The sequence below is a fragment of the Sparus aurata genome, chromosome 5 (genome assembly GCF_900880675.1).
Source record: "Sparus aurata chromosome 5, fSpaAur1.1, whole genome shotgun sequence".
Classification (NCBI taxonomy): domain Eukaryota; kingdom Metazoa; phylum Chordata; class Actinopteri; order Spariformes; family Sparidae; genus Sparus; species Sparus aurata.
The window spans coordinates 27452601-27476680 of record NC_044191.1 but is presented as its reverse complement, the minus strand read 5'-3'; the positions used below and the strand labels follow the sequence as shown (position 1 = coordinate 27476680).

Here is a 24080-nt window from a genome sequence, read left to right as displayed (position 1 = left end):
GAGAGGTCGTCACAGGGTGTATATAAGTTAAAGAGCAGTAGCAAACATTGGCCCACTGTGGAGTGGATGCAGCTGCTGTGTATCCACATGTCTAAGCCCTGTAGTGGCAGGGAAAGTCAGAAAGTTTCTTGAGTGGGTGCATTTTACTAACTCGATCACAAAATGTAAAAGCCTGTAAGTAAACATATAGATACAAAGTTAATGAAGACCGGTTGCTGTGTCAATAATTGTTTGCCTCGAAGGAGTGAACTTGACTCTAGACGCCGCTCACAGGGTTGAATACAGTAACCGCACAACCAGCGGCGCCTTTCTCACACTTTCTTCTCACATCACCGCCCGCGTCTTCCGCTGTCCCCTTTTCCTTCACCGTTGTCTCGTCCCACTCTTTTCACTCTCTCCTCCTTTCATTACCGCTAAGTCCCTGATTTGTATTCCGCGATAACAGCCGAGATTAAAGTTGGCATTGACAAAAAAAAAACATCATTTGCATGATGCATTCACTGATTAGGCTAAGCGTCCCTCTTAATTGTGTTGTTTTGCACATGGCGGGGCTCTCATGCTGATACCCGGTGGATCTCGCTCATCCCATGCAATCTCGCCAATTCGCTTCAATTTCCTCCCCCACTTCACTCGAGCGCCACACCTACCTCCCGCTGACATATACGGCAAGTTAGGGACTCGTAAGGCTGGAATTAGGGGGCCCAGAAGTGTTAATGGTGAATTATTTGTGAGTCACTTGAAGTCCATCAACAGCAGCTCCATGATAAAGAAGATATAGAACCAGGAGCAGAGCGATCCGTCCTTATATCTATTGCAGCTGTTGTTGTTATTTCGTGTCTGTGTCCCCTGTAGCCATCTCCTCCTTTCTTATCCTAATCCAATAGGGAACAGGGCGCTGACATGGTAGTGAAAGGCCACACTTGAGATGTGAAACTGCACTAAATGCATTACAGGTGACTTGGGGGGACAGGACACAAAGGGCACAAAGGGCACTCTTTCATTACATGGATAATAAAAACAGACAGACAACAACAAGTGGCTCTTACACGGCAATTGGAAGACATGCTGTTGGAGAAATCCAGACACAGGAAATGTTATTTTTGTAATGAATGCCTCAGTTCTGATGAAAATGAAATAATAAAATAATCTTGTGATGTATCTGTTTTTTTCTGACTAACAGTTGACAACAAAGGTTGACGCTACTAACAAACACTGCCAAAGCCTGACAGAGCTTGTTCCTCAACCTCAACTGCCGTCCAAAACCTGCTGAAATACAGAAATGAGCCACATCACTACACGTGTCTGTTAATAACATGGAACTTGGGCGCTTAATACCTAATCTGATCCTGAACACATCATCACCCTGCTGTTAAAGCTGGATTAAAGCTACAGTGCCCAAGTGTTTTAGGAAATGATTTAGCCTTTTTTTTTTTTTTTTTTTTTTAAACTAAGACAGTTCTCATTCAAACATGCTGCTCGGCACACGATCTGGCAATGTGAGGGGTTTACAGATCCAGTGTTAAGCCTCCTGAACTGCTCACAGACTCATTGTGGAAAAAAAGAAATTCTGATGTTTGATATTTTGCGAGGGAGAGGGAGAGGCATCCCAGAGCGAGCTGACGGTGCTGAAGCTAATGTCGGCTAGCATACTATCGTTGACAGGAACTTGAAATCTCACCTCCTGTTGTCGCCGAAGAAGAGAAAACCTGTGTTGACCATGTCTCCACACTCATTCAGATTCATAAAACCCCCTTCTCAGCTTTCTTGTATTTTCTTAGTTGTTGCATTTTCCAAGTTGTTGCACCCCGCTAATCTCCATTTTGTTTACGTCTTCTTCCCCATGAGATCACTGGAGGCGGTGCGTAGCTCCCTCTGGTCTGATAACGTTAGTGTGTGCCTTTATTTAAAATTCTTGTTGTGCGTGCATGCTTTAAGATCATAGAGAAAAAAAGTATATGCCGGTTTTGAATTCAGTCCTGTAGTGTGAGCCCGGCCTCTGTCTGAAGCGCAACAGAGCCAGAGTGCTAATGCCACGTCTGCACAGAGTGGTTTTCGCCATTTACTCAAAATGTAATAAGATTAAATGCGTTGTGTGTCTAAAGTCGACACTGCACGGCCTTGAGTCCTCTGCGACTGACCTGCCAAGTGTGAAGCAGATTGGATGAACGGTTCTCGAGATATGCAACCGACAGACGGACATTTTATTTTTTCTTCCTTACTGTTAAACGACCCACATTTGTCCTCAATAGAAACTATGTTTGGAATCTCCGGTATTTTCATATTCGAAATCTTCTACGATAACCCCAGCCTTATCTCTGACCATCAATCATTACGTTACGGTTGTAAAAACAGCAGAATGATAAGGAAGATTTATGAACCAAAGCGCTCATGCCTGCAGGTGGGTTTTGATAGCTGGTGGTGTGTCAGGCCTCAAAACCCTCAGTCGTAACCCCTGCTCTGCTGATGGATCACATTGCTAAAAGACGACGTCACTACCGATGGCTGCTGTAACGTCCAACACCAGAGCTGTCACCAAACGTCCCATGGAGGGTGCAGCCGAGGAGCTCCGTCCCTCCAGTGAGTGCAGGTCCAGGAGCACGGGTCTGCGGGCCAGATGCATTGTTCTGTTGTCACATTCAATACAGCATAAGTCCGCATGATCACTGAGGGCAGACAATCACAGGAATGAATATTCCATAACAAAGGAACTAATTCAGTGGACGCCCCCCTCTCTCCTCCAATCAGAGCTCTCTGTCCCGTTACTGACCGCTACACGGACGTGTTCAGGGGTCACTTCATACATACAAATTGTTCTGCCAGTGCAGTTTTGGTTTTGTAATTAATGTCACAAAGGCCATCGAATGAGAGTAACCCTGTTTCCCTAAAGCAAAGAAAGTTACTGTGCATATCCAGTGTAAACCTTTGAGTTCATGGTTTTTTTTTTTCTCTGTGCAGCAAGTTATAATTTACAGTATTTGTGTTACATGAGAGCAGACTCGGCGTCTGGTTGAGTGTGTTTTTTATGCGCACTGCGACCGGAGGACTCAGAGAAAGCCAAGCCATAACTTTTGGACCTTGTAAGCCAGAAGTGGACAGGGATATAAAGATACAAGGATGGCTCGGCTCAATACAGACAGGCCAATTCCATTTCTTTCCCCCCTTCGCATCACAAATTATGTCAACCGTGCGTCAGACCATTGCCAGAGAGGAGGGGGGAAAAATAGAGAGGCGCTGGATGAAGAAAATACTCCCTGGAGACAGCGTGACTGTCGGTACATTTGTTTGTTTCCATTTACTGAACTTGTGGAAGACTATACCGAGTGGACTGGAGGCTGTATGCTATTAGTTTTGCTATTTCTAAGAGAAAAGGGGTTGATTAAAGAGGGACAATGTGGTGTTGGGGAATCAGAGGAGAAAGATCTTCACTGACTGATTTTTTTTTTCTTATGCCTTAACAAATTAAATAAACAAAGTCTCTTTGTTTTCATGACTGAATAAAGTGAATAAACAAACGGACATCATTTCATGACTGTTTACATGTGGCGGACCCTGCCACCTTTCTAGCCTCCAAACAGCTTGTTTATTCAGTCATGGGAAAAGAAAATAGATATTTCTGAGTTTGTATTCTGACCACATGAATATTTCGAATATTTGAATTGCTTCTCCAAAAACCACACAGTTCCCCTTTAATTGTGTAGGCTGACATATGCTCTGTAAGTATATAACCGGATGCATTCATGCAAAAAATACAAATCTGTTCCTTTCGCTTCAATACTGCAGTTGATGTAGTTAACACTGATGGATGTTTGCTTTGGGGGGATCATTGATTGGAGGGAGAAAGGGAATCGGTCAAGAGAAGCCAGCAGTCAGCAGCAGCAGCAACAGCTGGCCGCATGGGTGTGTTCTGCTCTCACGTGTCGGGGCGGACCCGTCCATTGTTGGCTCTTGGGTCGGTGGGTGTATATCCAGTGACAGCTGAAACGTTGGTCGAGCCTCTCGGGGCGTCACTTCTCCAGTGGACCCTCCACGTGAGCCCACACAGGCTACAGCTCCTCAGACAGATGCAGCCATTCATAACAGCTGTGGGTGGGGGGCCTCTTTGGGTGCTGGTCATGGTGTTACTTATCATTTTTAGCAGTTTCTGTTCAGGTGCATTATTCTGTCCGGGTCCAAGTATGAATCATTTCGGTCCATTTGAATGACAGATGTGCAACTTCAGAGCAGCTGCTAAACACAAATGCCAATAGCAGATCAATGGCAAAGGAAAGCAGGTTAACAAAGAACACACAACAGCGTATCTTCACCTAAATAGTCCAAACCCAACTAACAACAGTGCTGTAGAAAATGGGAACATGAGCGCATCAAGGGAAGATGAGGCTTCCTCAGTTTGGTAAAGAGGGTGTGTGGGTGGCTGATGCACGTCCACAGTATTTTGGTCACTTTATCTGATAACCGTGGCAGCCTCTAAATCACGAGTGATTCCTACCAGATCTTAAATCTACAACAGTTAGTTTTTTTAAATATCACTCTTTACAGGCATTCGAAGGAAGCGTGGAAACTGTTCCGTGCGCAGATGTTGCCACAATTACGCACGAGGGATTTGCTGCGCATCATTATGTATGAGCCACAACCACCGGACTGTTGCAAAGGTAACCACAGAGGCGTCCTTAATCGACTTGTGTTCTGCAGCCTAGAATAAGGACGCCTCTGTGGTTACCTGAATCAGTATTGAAAAACAGTTAAAACATGTCCGTGAAAACGTTTAACCGTCCATTTACAGCTACACTATGTTTTTTCTTTTCTTTCTTTTTTTCTTTTTTTTTTTACAGTATGTTACCAGGACAACTGCAAACTGCATCTTCATACCAAATGGAGCTTTACCGTTTTTAAGCGCAATACAGGTGGACGTGTGGAGGATAAGATGGCGATGTGGTGATGGGGACTTTTAAGGTTTACTTCCATGGTGGTGTTCCCAGAAACAAAACTGCGGTATTCAAAGACACGGGGTGTATTTGTAAAAGTCACTGCAGTGATGTGGATCGCTGCGGTGATAAAGAAACAAGTCGCACAAAGATTCCCACCTGTCATGAACAAGTTTCCTCTGAAGAAAACTCTCCACAGGGAAAGTAGTGAACGTGATTGGCCACGCTTGCCACACCCAGCTTCAATATGTGATGAAGTATCCTTTCGTATCCAAGTGCGCCACAGGTGTGCCAGTGCGTCTGGCACGCTCCGAACGCACTGGGCATGGCACAGATGAGAGCGCACGGCATCAAATGGTGAAAAGTAGCGCAGACAGTATCCGACACTATCTGAAACATCATCAATAACATGTTGAATAAAACGCACACAAAAAAAATGTGTTACGGCCAAATGCAAGTCGGCGATTGTGTAAAAAAAAAAAAGGTGTGATTTCAATTATTAAAGAGCATTGCTTTATTCTTAGGCACTGATTACAAGTCGCCACAGAGACACTTAGATGTTTTGGGGTTTTTTGCGTTTTTGTCCTTGAAAATAAAATAAAAAGTCATTGAAGGCCTGTGTGAAAAGAAATCTGTCTCAGACTCATCGCTTTAAAATGTAAACTATGCGGTTCTACCCCATGATAAATAGCCCAATAAAATGATTATTAGACCTCATTTAAACTTTGGCTCTCTTCACAGAGCGTGGCAGCTACCGGGTGGTTTTATTTTGGAAGTTTGGCCCGGCAGACTCTCCCCCCCTCCCCAACCCCCGGCTTGTCCTCCTCTGTGTGGCCAGAATGGAGCAGATTGGATTGCTGGCGGATGAGGGCGCCTCACCGCCATTTGAAACACACACGTACTGGCTCCGTCTCCGCTACGTAGCGTGTGTAGCCCCCTGAAAGTGAGCTTGGATGATGAGCTGAGCGACTAGACTAGACTGGACCCACAATCTTGACAACAGGAAAGCGGCACGAACCCTTTTTTTTTTTTCTCCTCCCCTCAAATGATCCGGGTGATGTGATAGAAGCCCCCCGATCGCAGAGATCACACCGGGGGCCGAGCGGGGGCTGAAGTGAAGACGCAGGACTTTTTTTTTTTTGGTTTTGCTCTCACGCTGGCCATCAGATGACCAAGTTGTGAAAAGTCGGATCTGCGTTGCCCGTGCAGTTTTTTTTTCTTCTTTCTGTCTTCTTCCCCCACCACCTCGAGACTTCGTACCAACGTAAGTGCGTTTATGTGCTTTTAAAACGTGCAGTGCATCTTTTTTTAATGGTGTGTGTGTGTGTGTGTGTGTGTGTGGGTTTCTTCTTTTCCCTTAAAAACTCTCCACGTTTTTTGGAAGCTTACGCACGAGTCGGGGAAACTTTGCTGAAATTGCGTTATGGTTTTCTTCACGCTTCAGGCTGCAAGAAAAATCTTTTTTTTTTTTTTTTTTTTTTTTTTTTTTTTAAGGGGGGGATCACACACATTAATCCCTCTTGGTGTGCAGTGCTCGACGTAAACGCGCAGCAAGTTTGGGTTTTTCTTTCTTCTTCTTTGCAGAAGCAGCCGGGACGCCTGGAGAGTCTCACACAGCACAGACAGCTGATGCATGTAAAATCCCGGGGGGAGACGCAGAAACGACTGGTTTTGAAAATGACACACTCTTTCGACTTGACGCCAGCTCGTGTTGTTGGATTTGCCTAGATCGGAATCACTCCACTTGAGCCTTTTTTTTTTTTACATGTCTGCTTATTTGACTTGAGATGTCATGAGGAGGGCAGCTGTGAGGGGTTTCTCTGAAGCTTTCTTGATCCATTAATCCGCAGATAGTGACAAGAGTTCACGAAATTTGAGCAGATGATGCCAGGTGATGCCTTTTAAGCTGCTCAACTTGTTTCATCAACAATCAGAACCCACCCAGAGGAATCCCATTCAGTTTTATGTAGACCTTGTGCTTTTGTCTGTGAGGCGCTGGGACCGGCTGATGTTTAGGGGTCCCCGCTGGATTGTCACCTTCTTGTGCCAGCTTCTTTCGCCCATCAGTGATCTGCAGTCAGTGCAGCAAGTCTACAGGAGCGCACCACTGCTCCTCTGCTGTTTTAATTACAGAGCAGACCAAGTGATGAGGCTCACTGTGCACACTTGGTCACCACAGAGGGCCACGTGCCACAGAGGTGTCATTCACTCCTGAAGGAAAAAGACTGAGTCTCGTATGTTGAGTTGTGATTTCGGTTATTCGCTCTACAACAGCTTTTTCCCAATCACGGTGTTTATCTGTAATGGCTCAGAAACACTTCTTTTTGCATAAAGTCCAGAGTGGTCGTCATGCATGTTCACCAGTTCACGTCAGTTTCACCGATCTCATAGGGGACAAAAGATTTTATGGCGGAGCTCGATGGAAATGCTCAAAACAACTTTTATCGTGGTGAGTTGGTATCGTCGGGATAAACCTTGGATCGAGATAATCGCGAATATCCTCACGTGTATCACTTGCAGAAGATGTCTCGCTCGCTGACGCACAGCCCTATACTGGTTTCCTGGTTTGTTTCGGCGTGCCTCAACCATTGTATCTCACACAAAAACAAGTAAAATGGGAGGTGTGTGAATACGGCAGATTCCAAACTAAAGGTTACCGCCACTTATTTATCCTTTATTTGTTCGGGAGGGACCTTAAGATCCATCATGACATTTTTAGAGATGCTTTAATTGTCCTATGTGTCCTATCTTTCACAAAATGTAAGAGCTTTAAGAATATTTTGAGATCATCGGGACGATATCGGGAATCGCGGTTATGTCGGATGAGGATGATCGTGACATGACTTCTTCACATTGCTTCACGGCCGTCTGACTCTATGATAGCTGCGAGATTGTGACCATTGAGCCCTTCCTCTATAAGACTGCATAGTTTGCCGAAGCACATTTAGCGGGATTTGTTTTTGCAACGGTTGCTCTGCAGAGAGAAATGAGGGACGTGCATAATGGCAGCTATTATAATAACCACCAGGTAGCTGGAGGAAGAGATGCTTCTGTAGATGAGGCGAGGAGTTTTTTAAAGAGACATTAGTTCCGTCGGGCTCTGTCTCAGTAAACACAGCTGTAATGTGCTTTACCCTTTGGCCGCTCAACACTTTGGAAACCATTCGATTTTTTTCCACACATCCATGTGCACTTCAGTGTTGTTGTTGCACGGTTGTCAGGATGTGTGTTGTGCGTGTGTGTGTGTGTTAGGGAGGATATGGAGCAAATGCTGCACATCTATACTTAGTCCTCAAAAACAACAAGTGGCTCGATAGACTTCTTTAAAAAAAATGTCTTTTATTTGAGATGGGATTGAATTCTAACATCTTAAAACCAAAATCCAGATTAGTTCCCAGGTGACTGTCTGTTCTGATTGGATTGATTTGAATTCTCTCTGATATTACCAACAAGTTATTTTTGGACGCAATTTTACTCTGCAGCTTTAGTTTTAATATCTTCGACAAACGGCTGCATGTCCGTGCGTGCACACACGCCGCGTGGAATGCTGCAAAGCAGAGTTTATTTTTTTCCACAAAGATCACTTTTCTGCACACTTTCTCTGCTCCTGCTCGAGTCCGTCTCTCACTCTTGCACTCTTTACCTTTGCTCGGCCCCGCTCTGATACACACTCTTGATTTTGCACGTGCACGCGCGCACACTCCCCTCTTTTTTTCGCTCGCCCTCCCGTACACACACACATACTGCAGCCGGGGTGTTTGCAGATGTGTGTCCTGAACCGCTTCCAGCGCAAGGCTCGTCCCATGCCAGTGTGCTGACTCTGAGTTTTCCACTCTCTCTTATGAAATAAGAGCAGGAGACATTAGAGCCGTCCAGTAGCCAGGTCTGAATGCCTGAGAGCTCCCGCACGCACATGTTAAATATGCATCCTGCGTCTTGCATGCATACACACACACACAAACACTCTCCCCCACAGGTTAATGAATTCATGTAAATACACCCAGCAGTTGAAGGCCTGTTCGGAGCAGCTGGTGGAGCTGCAGTTTTTTTTCGGGGCCCCGCCGATGTGGACTCTTCCTCCCCAGTGTCTGGTGTAACGTGCAGGCTCATGTTGGAAGTCTGTGGCGTGTTTACTCAGATTCTGTTGATTTTAAAGGAAGAGGTTAGCGGTGAAGGGGGAGGGTCGAGCTACGGCAGAACAATCTATTTACATGATTCTTGTGTAATTATTGAGAGAACAAACAGGGAGACCTCGGACGACTCTGTATATGTGTACGCTCAAATATGATTATGATGAAAGGAAATATGCTCTCGTCTGCCACAGTATTTGTTGTCATACAGTCTTGAAGGATAATCTTACCTTGATGAGATTGTGTAATTGAAGATAATCGATGAAATTCAGTTGATAATTACATAAATGTGTTTATATTTTGGACTTCTTGATTTACCTCATGCGGTTAAATGGTGCATTAGGTGCTTTGAAGTGATTAAACTGAATTCAGCAATGATTTGTTTGTTTAAAGGTGCAGCGTGTAAGACGTTAGGTGAAAACATTTGTGTAAATTTAGAATTTTTCAAGAAGTTAGCATGCTAACCAGCTAGCCCCAGCCATTCCCGGTCCAAAGCTCCTGTGCTAGTGGTATAAACACTCCACCGGTGTGCGGATCTCCCAGCCCTGACCACTAGCTGCACGGCTAACTGAGCTAACAGCAGCGACACCTGGCAGCAGTTAGCAGTTAGCAGTTAGCTTACCCCGGTGATGTGCTGCCCCCAAATTGTTTTGAGTGTAAATTCTTACATATTGCGCCGTTTTAAACCAATAAGGAAAATCAAAGTGATCAGAGGAACTTCCCAAGATGTGTGTCCTCACGGGGCCCGACTTTTTTCAAAGCCACTTTCAAGAACTTCAGGTTAAAATTCCAGTGACTACAATTTGTCAGAAGTCCTGCACCTTTCTTGCACCAGCATGTCACACCAAACTTCACAGGTGTGTAGTGTGTAGAGCTCAGAGATGGGCGTCGTCCGAGGTAATGGATCGGAAGTAGGGGTCGGCCTCCTCCCTCAACTCCCCTGACCCATATTCGTAGTCCTAGACACACCTTGCCTTTTGTGTCGAGAGCTACCACAGAAGCAGGTAGGAGTACTTTGCCAGATGTGTATGTGTTGTGACTATCTGTCTGTGGACGTCACCAGCGCGCAAGATGCATTCATGAAACTTTCCAGGTGTGTAGACAAGATGGTCTTTTAGTTTTACGTATGTGGCGCCACCACAGGCTAGCTAACGTGAGCAGCGGCTGTTCCTCTTTGAGGTTTAACTCCCCTTAAAGATTCGCCGAGGCATTGCGCTTTATTCAGAGGCTTAATAGCTTGAGACTGAGTTACATAGGTCATACCAAATTGATTCACATCTTCCTTCACTTCTCCTCCGTCCCCTCAGTTATACCAGAGAGATAAGCCCTTTGATATGGGAGCATCAGGGTATGTGTAGTGACAGCTACACTGCAATGATTGATAGAGGGGGGATCTGTCGAAAGGAATAAAGGACATGACGAAGAGTGCACAGTGAGAGAGCGGGAGATCAGGTAATCAGATCAGATAATGGGAGGCATTACACTCACACTAATGCATTCAAAGACTCGAAGCATCTTTAGCACCTTTAAAGTCAGAGCGATGGCCGATTGCAGTCCTTTTCAGACCCGAGGCATACATCAGCCGCTGTCTTTACAGCTGCAGCATCGCTCCAGAGGCCCCGACGAACCCGGAGAAACCATTCGAAATATAGCTGGATAAAAGGAATGTCACAGGGTCAGCAGCAGCGTGGTTATATACTGTAGGTGTCCCACGCTGTAAAAGGCCCTTAAAGGGAAAGTTCTGAAAAAAATACCCCTTTTTACCCCTCACCTATAGTGTTATTTATCCATCTGGGTAGTTTTGGTGTGAGCTGCAGAGATCGGATGTAAATGGATATAATATACGTTGCTCTCGGCTTGCAGTGCTCGAAAATACATTTTGCCGCTTCCCTCACTCAAAATGTAACTCCTCCTTTTGCGAAATTGAACACTAGATATTCAGTTGCCAAAGCTTTGAATCGGCCAGCGGTGGATGTGTCTGCCAGTGCATCTGTTCATCTCGAGCAGCCCAAAATCGCAACGCGTGACGGGGACGGAGGGAGTTTTGGCCATGTAGGTTTACTTTACCTCACTAACTCACCTATGCCAGGTGCAGCTCTCTCCCACACTCTCTGTCTGCCTTACACTTAATTTCCTTAAGCAGTTGACCTCAATCAGTTAATACCACTGTCTGATGTTACTAGAACAAGAGACGAAAAACGACAAGGTGAAGGAAGATAAAGCTTAGAGCTGCGAGAAAAACACCCCTGCCTTCCATATATGACTGACGAGTGTGTGTTCGCGGAGTGTCGCTCACAGATTGAGGTCGACAGCCCAGCGAGGGCTGAGAATGTATAGAGAGTCCGTCGCAACACGGGACCATAATCCCATTGAAGGGCGACCTCATTCTTCGGGTGCCATTGCATTATCATGTTAATGAATGTATGATGTCAGTGCTCACTTATTTTTTCCACCGAAAAAAGTAAACATCACCTGTTTCCTCGACTTCCCCACCGACGCCTCGGTCTTCATCGCCTTGCAGACATCAGAGCACGCCTGTTTGTTGCTTCATAAATCTTTGAAATGCGACTGAATGTCCACACCTCACAGAATTTGAACATTTAGCTCCCCCAGCGACTGTCTTTCTGCTTTTTCTCTGGAGAGGCCTCAAACTAAACTTGGACTTGCAACATCGCTCTCAGTGTGTCTTTGTGTGTGTGTGTGTATGCGCGTGCTTTACTTCTGGAGAGCTTTCGAAGAGAACCAAACACAGAGATCATGTGACCTCTCACCCCTTAACCTTTCTTTGTCTTTGGCTGCACCCTCACACCATCACCACATCTTCTCCTCCCTCCCTCCCTCATCAGCTCCTTTTGGACAAACACAGAAGATTGATAGAGATTTGAGGAAACATGGGAGAGGCATGGTGCTGGCAGTGGGGTGCCAAGACAAGATGTTGCATTTGTGTGTGTGTGTGTGTGTGTAGGGCAGAGGTAGTGGGAGGAGGGTTGACCAAGGAGGCCCTTAAATGTTTACGGAGAGGGACCCCAGGAGAGCTTGGCTGAGCCTCCCTCTCTTCTGATTGGCTCAGGCAGCTTTCCTGCGAGTCTCGGAGCCTGTAATTGGCTGAGAGAAGGACAGGAATGGGAGGGGGGGGGGACGTGCAGGAGATGGAGATGGAGCACAAAAATTGCCAGAGCTCTCACAGACGCTTTCACATGAGAAAAGGGAGGGCGGGGGACTAATGTTAGGGTTAGCATGAGGCCACATGTTGGAGTTGAGGCGCCTTTTGGCCCCCTTTTAGGTTCCTCAACTGATCAGAGAATGTGAGACTTTGGGAGGAAAAGACAATGTGGAAAGAAAACAAGAGTAAAATACTTCAACCTTCCCAGAGTCGTAAAGTGGTTTGGAAGTGCTCGTCAGAGGGGTTGTGAAGACCATTCTTAATAATTGGGCTTTAACTTTTGATCCGGGAGAATAAAATCTGTGCACAACATGCAGAAAACAAGCAATGTAAATGGAGCGTTTTAGCCAGACGAGCCTGCTGCCTGACGGGTCCCTGCCATAAATTCTTGCATTGTATAACTTGGCCTTGCACGGCCTCTAACAAATGGAATTCATCCACACACACGCACACACACACACATAGCGTGCACACACACACACACAACTTAATGTTTAAATTTTTCAGCCCGTGAATCAGGAAGATGTGTCATCATTTCTGCATTTCTTCTGTTGTTCGCTTTGTTTTCGCAAAGACGTATTTGTTTTGACGCCGGCCTGTTAACGCACATGCGGGTTAAGCTGTTGCTATTTCTGAAGGCATAAAGCGCCACGGTCCTCGCTGGCTCACATTATTCAACTATAAACTATAAACACACAATCAAACGATCTTTCAAAAGAAAGATACATGTATGGAGCTTGTAGAAAGGTGCAGAATAAAAGTATCTCTGTTCCTTTAAAAACATTATAATGATTGAGAATTAAACAATAGTAAACATTTTGTTGTATCCAAAATGTTTTTGCCTACCTGTGTAGGAATTCTGACAGCCGGCCAATCTTCTAACGAGGTTCATCAGACAATAGTTTAACGACACTGTTATCAAGCCTTGGTAGTTGCTTCGCATGGAGGGACACACAGACACAGACGTGCCATGGGAAATTCAAAATAAAGGCATATCTTATCCATGGCGGCCTTGTGAATCGTTGTTTTCACTTTGCATCGATGCTATTGGTTCGTTTATGAATCGATACACTGATTCCAATCAGTGTATATCGTTCAACCCCTTGTTGCCAGTTTGTGGGGAAAAAAATGATTTCTACTGTATGCACCCAGCATACTGTTCTGCCCTGATGTTGGCTAGCTAGTATTAGATAGTATCAAACTGACAGCAGTGTTGCGATGTGAGCGCAGTTTTCGGAGAGAAATGGAATGCGACATCTTTAAAGTAATCTAGGCAGAATATCTCTAGCTTGTATTTTGAATGCTTTAATTTACTTGTATCGAAATCGTCAATTCAAAAGAAGACGTCGCAGCACAGGCTAGGCTGTGAAAACTCATCCAGCGTTCCAAAATACGTGAATATGCAGAGATTTTTAATTTCACAAGATGTCTCCTGAAGTCTATCGGCAGTGTTTGTGTGCAGGAGGATCAGGTTTCCTCATCACACTCGTTGCATGCTGAGTGATGGACCAGGCCTCCAAACTATTGGTGATGTCACAATCATCCTCTTAAAATCAGATTTTCATTGAGCACAGAGAAAAGCATGCGCTCCACAGATGAGTGTGCAAAACCACCTTCTGGTGTCAGACTCGGCACATACATCGTTCAAGACGCATTCAACTGGAGGAAGAAAAAAAAAAATTTTGATCTGAAAACATCTAAAACAATTACATCTGCAATGAATCGGCGTATAATAGAATCCACAGTAACCAGACGGCTGGCGTTACCCTAAATCTGTGCTTGATATGTGCTGCTATATGAGCACTCCTCCTCCTGCCAGTAGGTCTCGCAACGCCCTATCCAAGTTTGTCAGTTCTTGAAAATGTGCCCGAGTTGGCCACATTGTTTCTCAGTAGCTGTCAGTCTGTATGAATGTAAAAATGCTGGGAATGCTTCCTGTTTCTAGGCACGGAGCCCAAAAACGTATTTTCCCGAAAAGAGCAAGAGAATTTGATACGTTGTACAGCTCACTAGTCATATGGCATGAAGATCCCTCTGCCCTCAGATTACTCCAGAAGTGTGAGGGGAGGGGGGACACTGGCAGCGTCGCCCTCAGAAACACAGACTCCACGTTGAGGGCTGCTGGCAGCCCAGTAAAGTTGCAGAGACGCAGCTGTAAATAGCCAAGGGTGCGGACAGAAAGTTTGGCCTATATTTAGAGGTTGGACTTGACTGGCAAGAGTTTGTCCACCAGCTTATAGACCAGAAAGTTGTTTGTTCTATAATATTGGGGGGTAAAACATTTTTAAAAAAATGGTGATCTGGATATCAAAATCTGGTCGAGTTGAGAGAGGCTGTCGCCACATTATCTGTGTGAAAGGTTTTGTTGGGAAATTCGAGTCTAGTTTGTAGAGGAGGGTGAGTGTTGATGTGTAGGTGTGGTACAAGTGCTGCAGCGTGTGGAACTGATTTGAGTTTTCTGATTTCAGAAGCTCAAAGCTGCTGTAATCGATATTCCCGTATTGGCAATTGATTGAAATGGCCGTATGTATGTGAAATTGTAGCTCGTCGCCAGTGTGTTTTTTTTCAAATTTCTTTTTTTTACTTTTTAGTGTTGCTGTTTCGGTTATACAGCCCTCACATTTCATCCCCTCACCACCAGGGGTGCGGGAAAAGATTTATTTTTGGATTGCCAGCAATCTCCTCAAATCTCTGGCTGGAATGAATTTGTTCTCTCTGCACTAGTTGGGTGATGTTTGCCTCCAGGAGGGACAGAAACACGGCAGTTGCAAAACACAGGTGGTCCTTGGCCGTTCAAAGACTTAAGGATTATCTCAGTAAAATTTGAAATGTAACAAATTCTCCATCTCCTTCTTTGTCTTCATCTTTTATTCTGTGTCTTCCTCTGTCTTATTTTGTTTGTCTTCTTCTTCTTTGTCGTTGTTTTCTTCTTCTTCTTCAGCTAGTGTTGTGTTAACATCTTGTTTCAGCTGCCCCAGATTTGGGGAAAAAAAAGTGACTCTTAGTTACCCTACTTTTGATAAAGTAGTGACGAGGTGTGTGACATGGATGAGTGGTGTTTTAAAAAGACCTGACCTGGCAGGTTTAAGTACCGTGATATTTCATTCATTATAACTTGAAATGAGAAAATCATTTCCGCGCCTCTGTTATGTGCGTACTGTTCACAGAAAAAAAACCAGGCTTCATCCGTTCGACTCTTCCAAATGCTGCAGCAGCGACCCGGCATGATAATTAATTGTGACATGCTCCGTGTTAGGTTTCACATGCACCAGCTGAAAATAAATGGCACCCACAGTTTGTGTTCACAAGGCGGAGAGAAAGAAAGAAAGGGGGAGGAAGAGGGAGGTAGAAAGGTTTTTTTTCACATGGACATGTCATCATGGAGTCCAACTGATAATTATAATCACTGTGTCTCTGTCCCTTCCTGTCATTCTCCCTTCAGAGCATCATGGCAGTCTTCTCCTCCTCCTCCTCTTCCTCCTCCTCCTCCTCCTCCTCCTCCTCCTCCACATCCAATCTCCTGCTCCTTCTCCTGGTTTCCTCCCTGGACTGGCTGTCCACTCGGGGATCTGTGTTTGTGATGGACCACATGACATCATCAGGTAGGTTACTGCCGTTTTCTTAACAGGGCGAAAATGCGCTGATACGAGACCAGACAGTCCATCCGTCTCACTACGTGGCGCTCATCAAACATTAACAAATGTGATTTTTGTTCACGCACGCTGTTGACACTTGTTATCGCGTCTTATGTCAGACATCAGTTGCAGAATGCCGTGTTTGCTCAGATACATGTGGAAATGTTCGCTGTTGAGCAAACGCCACCCTTTCCTGGTTTGGCTTGTCAAACAGGCTGCTGATCAATAGAGCGAGGGTAAATACATGGCTGGGGCTTTCTCTGTCAAAGTCCAGGGACAGGACGACGCAGGATGTTCAGCCAGCTAATCCAGCTGACACTGAACTATCTGGAACAATTAGGTGAAAGCGTGCTGCGGCTGAGAAAAAAAAGCCAAACATGAGTATTGATATAGTTTTACAACTTGAACTTCCCGAACAGTTGCTCTCTGATCCTGGATAGTCAAAGAGTCCCCATTAACAAAACTACCTTGAGAGTGATGATTTGTCACCTTCCTGTAATGGCTGAAGCCACTGCAGCTGGAATGAGGTGACAGTGTGCAGCACTGCAACCTTAGCCATAAGATTCTTGTTTATTTAAAGTCTGCCGATTCTAGGACGGCACACGAAAAGCCCTCACAGCCAAGATTCGGCTGCTCCCATGAGCCGATCAATGCTGCTGTTGACTTTGTCTCTGAACTTCTTGAAAAGAAAATGTGGCTGTCTGTCGTTTGGTTTTGCTGTGTCTGCATTCCAGGGTTTCATATTAGGAGGGGAGTCTCTTAAAGGGCTTTGTTCAGTTTGCACAAAGTTATGTTATGAATTGACTTGTTTAACTGGAATTTATGAGTCTCACCCTTACCCTATGTATTTAAGTGCACACTTTGTTGGTTTTGGTAAGGATTACAGTGCAGTAAATTAATGTAATTAATGATAAATAAATGAATGAAAATAGCAGCCTACCCAAATGCCTTTGGGACATTTGATAAAATCTAACATCAAACAGTACTGAAACCCTCAGGTACACATAAACTCCAAGTTATGAACTTCTTTTTAAAATACAAAAATGTCAAATTATAGGTAATCTTATTGCATCAGATATGAAAAGCATGTTCTCAATATCAGCTTAAAAATGTAGATGCATCGATATAATTTAGTTTGGTTTTGCTTAAATTTAAAAATTTTTCAACTTGTCTAAGCATCCTTTACCTCCACTTATAGGAACATCCAATTTTTGCCTGCACTCACGGGCGCTGAAACTATTTGGCAACACGATGAAAAGTCGTCCTTGCATGTGCGCCTCAGAAACATTCACACGGTGCATGTGCGCGCTGCGATTGGAGAAGTGAGCCGGGCGGCATTTGGCCTGGATGATCTCCAAACGGTCTCGGTCAGTCTGGCTGCTGCAGCACCTGTTACCAGGATAGAACAGCACGCGTGTCACCTGGAGAAACACTGGGGGAATTTTGGCTGGCCGTTTCAGTTGCAAATAGTCGAGCCTTGGTTATTTTCATTATCTAAGAGACTCAAACGGTCACAACACATTTGATGTAGCTGACATTTAATGCATGTTTTTTTCTAGGTTTGATTTACATACGTGGATATTTTTTTTTTTGATGAACAGTGATTGAAAGATGTCATAAATGGTCATTTTTTTTTCATTTGTAATTCTGCGATATTTTCTTGGCGTCCTGTCAGAGACATTGTTTGGCACCTCACTAGGGCACTTCTTCTTTCTTTGTGGGGGGTTTAGAGTATGGTAGGGCAACAATTGCTGAACTGGCATATGACGATGTCTACAGTGAAACATTGTGATGGATGATGACATCAATGTTTTACGAACTCGAGGCAGCATGTCCCCTCAGTGTTGTCGTAAAGCAGAAGTTGCTTGTTAGCTCACCACTGTAGCCGTCGTTGTTTCCCACCATTGCTCTGACATGAATCTCCAACTGTCTCACCCTGCAGAGGATACTCCTGTTACCACCACCATACACCCCCCTCTGCACCACATGTCTGTAACTTAGCTTTGTCCAGCCTCATATGCATAAAACAACATTGGCAGACTAGCTGAGGAAGCTAAGCTAAGCAAACTGTGTATAAAAGGGCATGACTAAGAGAAACAACGGCCCGCTGGAAAAGAAACACTGCTGCCACATATTTAACCGAGTGACTTGGGTTTGCCTAACTGAGGTGGTTAATTAGAAAATAATAAACAGGCCATGGACACTTAATGTTGCACTAAGTGCACTAAGCAGCAACATACTTCTTTTAATTTCCCCTCCAAAAAACAGCAGCTCTTGCCCTAGAGCAACTCTGAGGGGACACCTTAATTGGGCTCTCAGGTGGGGAGCCTTTCGAATCACGATGTTACGATGCTCAGCGATTAGTAGTCGTCGGTGATGATGGCAGTAAGCCATCGGCGATGGACGATGGTATCGTTCATCGGCCCAACCCTAGTTTAGAGGAAAGCAGCTTTAAATATTACCACTGGCATCTACGTGAGAGTGCCAGCTCATCGTGTCTTCTTCTGCCAAGTTTAGACCAAGTCCACACCCTTCTCCTTTTCTGTCTTAGGTCAGAATAGTTTGTTGTCCAGTCTGCTGCTTTTTCAAAATGCATGAAGTCAAAGCTTTACCAGTTAATAATCGGTTAAGTTTTGGGGAAAACAGATAAATCAGTGGGCTGATTTGGCAGAGAAGTTTGGTTTGAGGGCAATGGCTAAAATGCCATTTGGTGTGAACACATTGTTCTTTCTGTCTTGTTTTTAGTGTTAAAAAACGTTTTGGCTTTTCCTAGTGAAGCAATTCTGGTGCCAGTGGTGGTATGAAAGCAGCCAAAATATTATGTTTCACAGATTTTGGGTTTAAATCAACCCAGATTGTTTTTCTTTGGGAGAGTCATTTAGTCCAAAGTGTATCCAAGCCATCCCATTTGGACTAAGCAATCATGGCCAGATGCCATTTTGGCATTCTGATGAGTAATTTACGACTTCAATCATTTTTTTTTAGCCGTTCTTCATAAATTCTCCGTTAGTGCTATGCCTTTAAGTCATGGTGTTGTTGCACTTTGTGATGAGGAGAGGCCAGGAAGCAGCTTGGGTACGGTAAGTGGTTTTCTTGTTTAGTTTGGCATTACTGAGTGAGAATAACATAACTCAGAATGAGCGCGCTTTGATAAGATACAGCCACAGCTATGTGATAACATGTGAAAACTAGATTGTTACATGATGTGTGTAAAATGGGGCAGCCAGCGCCCAATAATTTGATGATATTCACACATCAAAGATTTAATTCAGCACAGCTATTCTTTATCTTATGATGCCATGTTAAATTAAAGATATAATGTCTAACATTTCTGAATTCAAATGTGAAAAACGAATGTTGGCAAAGTACGTTTCTGTAAAAACCACATCCTGTCACAACGCTGTGCTTTTGCTCTGGTTAGGCTTACGCACAAAAGTCAATTGGTTAGGGTTAGAATAACTTTTTTGTGTCATGTTTTGGATTAAAATACCTGTTTTAGACATCACAAACACAGGCCTGTCTTAAATATACATCTTTTCGTTGCAACAAACACAGCTGACATATTCCCCGAGGTCGCCTTAAAAATATCCAAGACATGGAAGTGAGTTAATAAAGACGTAATGTGAAGGTGATATGACGTGATGTTTTTTTAACATTTATCTGTGATTTGCAGAAATGTTCCCTGCTAACATTTCATCCTGGAGACTGGGCTGAAAATGTCTAAAAAAAAAAATGACTGGACATTTGTTATTTAGTGTGTTGGGTTTTATACTTCCATTCTGCCAAATGGTTGCAAAGTTTTACTCGAGGCCACAGTCCACGAACGCGGCCAAGCGTTAACGTCAATAAAACTTTAAACGTCGTCTCATCTGTGAACATTTCTGCCTGACTGTCATCAGCAAATGTGGTTGTTTCACGGTGAAGACTTCAACTCCCATGATCCCACACTTGCTTTGTTTCAAATAGATCACGAGTGCAGAAATGACATCTCCTGCGTTTTGAAAGTATTGTGTTAAGCAGATGTGACTTCCTCCTGCATAATGATCACTGGCAAACCGTGACCTGTGTCGGCTCTCACTTCTGACTCTTCATATGTTCTAAATGGAGATTGCCAACATCTGCACTCCAACAGGTGACTTTGAGTCTCCCCATTTTAACAAAATAATCAGTCAATAGTCAATCAGTGTGCTGCTACACGGGACGGATAAAACTGTATCATATCATACAAGCAAAAAAAAAAACAGGTGTCTGAGCTGTACCGTAAATTAATTAGTAAACCGCGCCGAGCTTTTAAGCTCTATGTCTTTGCCCTCAGGCTTTTTGACTTTGTATTTGTTCACAGGCTGTAGCGAATGGCTTTATCTCCGCGGAGTTTACATTACCTCTCTGATAAGCTCTCAGACAAACCCGCTGATAGGCGAACCATCAAACATTCGGACTGGTCTGCCTCCTCCTCTCGTTAAAACAGCCCGCGGTGATCTAGCCCTGGTCCTCCTCAACAACCGCTCAAACATCTGTAAACACGGAGCAGCCACTGATAGCACGAGCAAACACACGCAGTCTGTGCCTTTTCTCAAGCTTATACCCCTGTATGACCTCCAGTCCCAACACCTGCCTCCTGTACACTTTGAATGTCTTTATTTGACCTCATTAAATCATTCGATCTTGTTGATCAGGTCAGTACCAGTAAACATTGCCCTTCCCGGGTTGCTTAAAACGGTTCTGTTGTTCCACTCTGGGATCTAATAGAGCCTTCCTGAAATTCTGCGGGCTCCTCGTTTTATGTCTGTTGTCGAGCCAGCCACATAACAAGCCCAGAGTAGACGTTCGGAGATGCTCCTATATATTTAAGGGCTTACCAGAGCGATTATAGCCAGTGGTAGTCGTTTGTCTTCATCTGTCCTCACACACAAACGCACACACTTTCTGTTTCTCTTCCCCCCCCCCAGCATTTCCTGAGAGGCTGTCTGTGTGTCTCAGGAGGACTTGTTCCTCAGGCCCGTAAATTGATCTCAGCTTAGTGAGGCTGTGTGCTCGACCACAGAGGTGGTAACCAGTGGTAGAAGCACAGAGGTTTGGTTTCAATCTGGCGGTTACATCTGCTTCGAAAAACACACAGTCGGTGTCCAGGCCCCGAGCAGCGTACTTTGGGCCGTGTAAGGGATGTGGTGTCTGTAATGGAAGGATAGCTCCAAAAACGCACATCCTTCTCGAATTCTTAAAGGTTTATAAGCATTAGTGTCGACTGACGAGTATTACAGAAAAAGTCACAGCGAGGCAACGTGAAACTTGAATTTTCTTAAGTAAGAGCAAAGACGAAGAAGTAGAAGAAGAATCCAGCAGGGACTTGCCGTGCTGCTGGATTCTCTCACACATCAGCGCCTGATTGTCGCTGATTGGGCTATTTTGTCGACTTTTCTGCGACTTAAAAAACGCAAAAGCTTCCCTCCGTCGTTGCAGCACCTTTCTCTGATTGGCTACCGACCAATCACCAGTGGAGCTAAATCGGACCGACTTTGACTTTGTTATCAAGGTATCTTTCAGGTGAATGTTTCACCAATCATCGTTCTGTATAATTTCCTCTGTACATTAACGGAAGCGCTGTTTGTTGGAGGTGGAATGCCTCCATTATAGATACCGCAGCGATCCCTGCTTACCTTCCCAAAAGCACAGAAGAAGTGAAGATGAGGTTAAAGAAGTATAAAGGAGACATGGTTACAATCACATTGCAAAAGTCTATTTAAGCTTTTTGTCGACCGTACAATGTAACACGCCAGTGTCATTTCAGATTGGTTTCCAATAGCCGTCATTTTTATTATGCTAATAATCTTGCCAGCGGCCACAAAATCTCCAAGGAAATTGAAGCTGGCAGCGGTTCTATCCACTTTCACGTCTCCATTTTAGTCTTAATAAATGATTAAACTTTTTTTTTTTTTCCTTGTTGGTCGTTGCTACTAACAGACAAACAGGCACCAACCGCAGTGCCACTCTGAAAGGTGAGAATAGAAGGCTTAAGGTCAGACGCCCCTTCTCATCTTTACTCCGTCTCACTTGGACATAATATGACATAACTAAGCCAATCCTGAGGGCTGTAATGCTATTAGAGGAGATTAGCATCATTAGTTCTGCCTAATAAATTGCTGGGACCAGAAAAGAGCTGACTGGGTCAGTGCATGGTTAACGCACAGCAGATTGTGGCTGACTAGACTTCAAAGCTGCGAGCGCTGATAGGAGTCATGAGGATCAGATGGTGCGAGCGATTGTCCCAAGCGTTGCACGGGGAGAAAAGCCATAGGTCCTGTTGTGGAACCGGGAGGAAAGGCAGAACGTATTCGAGGAATCTGGACAATGGCACTTTGATATTCTTTGTCGGTTTTTGTTTTGAAGGTGTAAGTTCAATGCGTGTGTTCACTTGTGTGCGTCTGTGCGCTCGAGTGTGAGAATGCCTGTGCGTGTTGGCAGTTATTTATATCACCTGTTTACATTCCCCTGTTTGTATCTTGTTGCAGTATCTCACCTTTCTCCCCCTCTCTTCTGGCCCACTTCTCACCGCCTTCTCCGGCTCGCTCGAATGCCACATTGCCTCCTAGCTCGACATTTAACCTCCACTGTTAAGCCCTCGAGCTTTTTTTTGTTTTTTTTCTTTCCCCTCTCCTTCAAAATATGAAACACATTTGTATGAATATGAAAGAAGGGAAAAAAGAGGAATTGTGAAATCACTTTCGGTCCTCTTGTCATTACATCTCATTTGGTCGTTCTATTCTTTTCCCCCGTCGTCCAAGAAGTGCTCCCTGTGGAAGACAGACGATGCCGTCCGCTGCACACACATTAACACTTTTACCAGTGTGTGTTGCAGAGATGTGCTTGTGTGTGTGTGTATGTGTGTGTGTGTGTGTGTGTGTGTGTGTGTGAACGGGTGGTGGAGCAGGGACATAATGTAGGACTTGGCGTGTGCAGACTGACAGGCACTTTTACTCTTAGCACAGCATTAGAGCAAGCTGCCAGTTTCTCCATCTGGTTAACAGAAATACACACACACACACACACACACTCACAAAGACTGATGGCAATGTGGATCATCTGGCACGTGTTGTGCAATAGCAGTCAGAAGCTGGAGCTGAACAGTAGTTCTGTATAAGTACACTTAACTGTTTAAAAGCTGCGTCTGCCTTGTCAAGAGACATGAAGCAACACGACAGCTTTACCTTAAAAAAAAATCTTACACTTAACCCTTCCTGCTGGGATTAAATTGAGGCTTGCGGCCACAATTTGGCTTTGATTGCCTTGTTATTGTGTTTACCGTGTCCGTAGAAAGCAGAGTACAGGCTATGCAGGTGAAGTGAGCGAGGACAACAGGTTGTACTGTTCAGCCGCCCCTGTGTGTGTTCTTCTCAAGATAAGGGCAATCAAATCAATTATTTGCTAATACCAGGACAAAGAGACACTTTTCGAGCCCGTGCTCCTAATGTTCATGTGTCTTTCTGTTAGTGTGTAAAAACTGGGTAAAGTCACTCTGTGAAAAACCTGAACACAAACGGCACACACGGTAAGTAAGAGATGATCAGGTTGATTTATGTGATGCTTTCAAAATGAAACAAAATTATGCAAAAGTGCTCTACACTCAGGAAACCAACCACAAACACGCAAGTTGGCTGTTAACGTTTCTGCAAACCACCGTTCACAGTTGTACGTGTCGTAGGCTACGTACTGTTCAGACATTTCTACAAATTATGTCATATTTTAACCTGACTTTCATGACCAGAGGTTGAGAGGATGGGGTAGGAGTTACAGATGAGAAGGCTGACAAGCTAGTGACCACTGTTCGAGACTGCATTTCAACATTTTTGAAGTGTGAGACAGGTGGACATTTTTGACGAGGGACCATGCTGTTTCAGCATTTGTAAGTGTGACACTAGTGGATGTTTTTAATGAGACCTCTGTGTTATGTTTAATGAGAAGTCTGGATGTCTCCAACCAGATTTATGGCAACACAACCAGGTGTTTTCAACGAAAGTCAAACCATAAGCACAGCGTTGTCACAAGATGAAATTGATATTTGAACCCAAAGAAACAAGAAATGTTACGTTTCAATATATCCATTGTTTGCATGGCATCTTGTACATTGCCTACATTTATTCTGGCGATTGGATCCTTCTGCACTCATTTCGGACGTGAAATACTAGAGTTTCAGTAGTCAAGTCTGTGGAAAATGCCTAGCTTTTGATGCAGT

At 44.4% G+C, this 24080-nt stretch overlaps 1 protein-coding gene across 2 annotated transcripts in view; it reads left to right on the top strand.

Moving 5' to 3' along the window:
* The first annotated feature begins 5762 nt into the window (after window positions 1-5762).
* Window positions 5763-24080, top strand: part of ghra (growth hormone receptor a) — a 30961-nt gene continuing 12643 nt past the window's right edge. The window contains exons 1-2 of one of the 2 annotated variants that reach the window (XM_030417994.1): window positions 5763-6186; window positions 15658-15817. In XM_030417994.1, the coding sequence (XP_030273854.1) occupies window positions 15664-15817 (154 nt within the window). In that variant the 5' untranslated portion in view covers window positions 5763-6186; window positions 15658-15663. The remainder of the gene's footprint in view (window positions 6187-15657; window positions 15818-24080) is intronic. The other variant, XM_030417995.1, reaches the window with a different exon arrangement.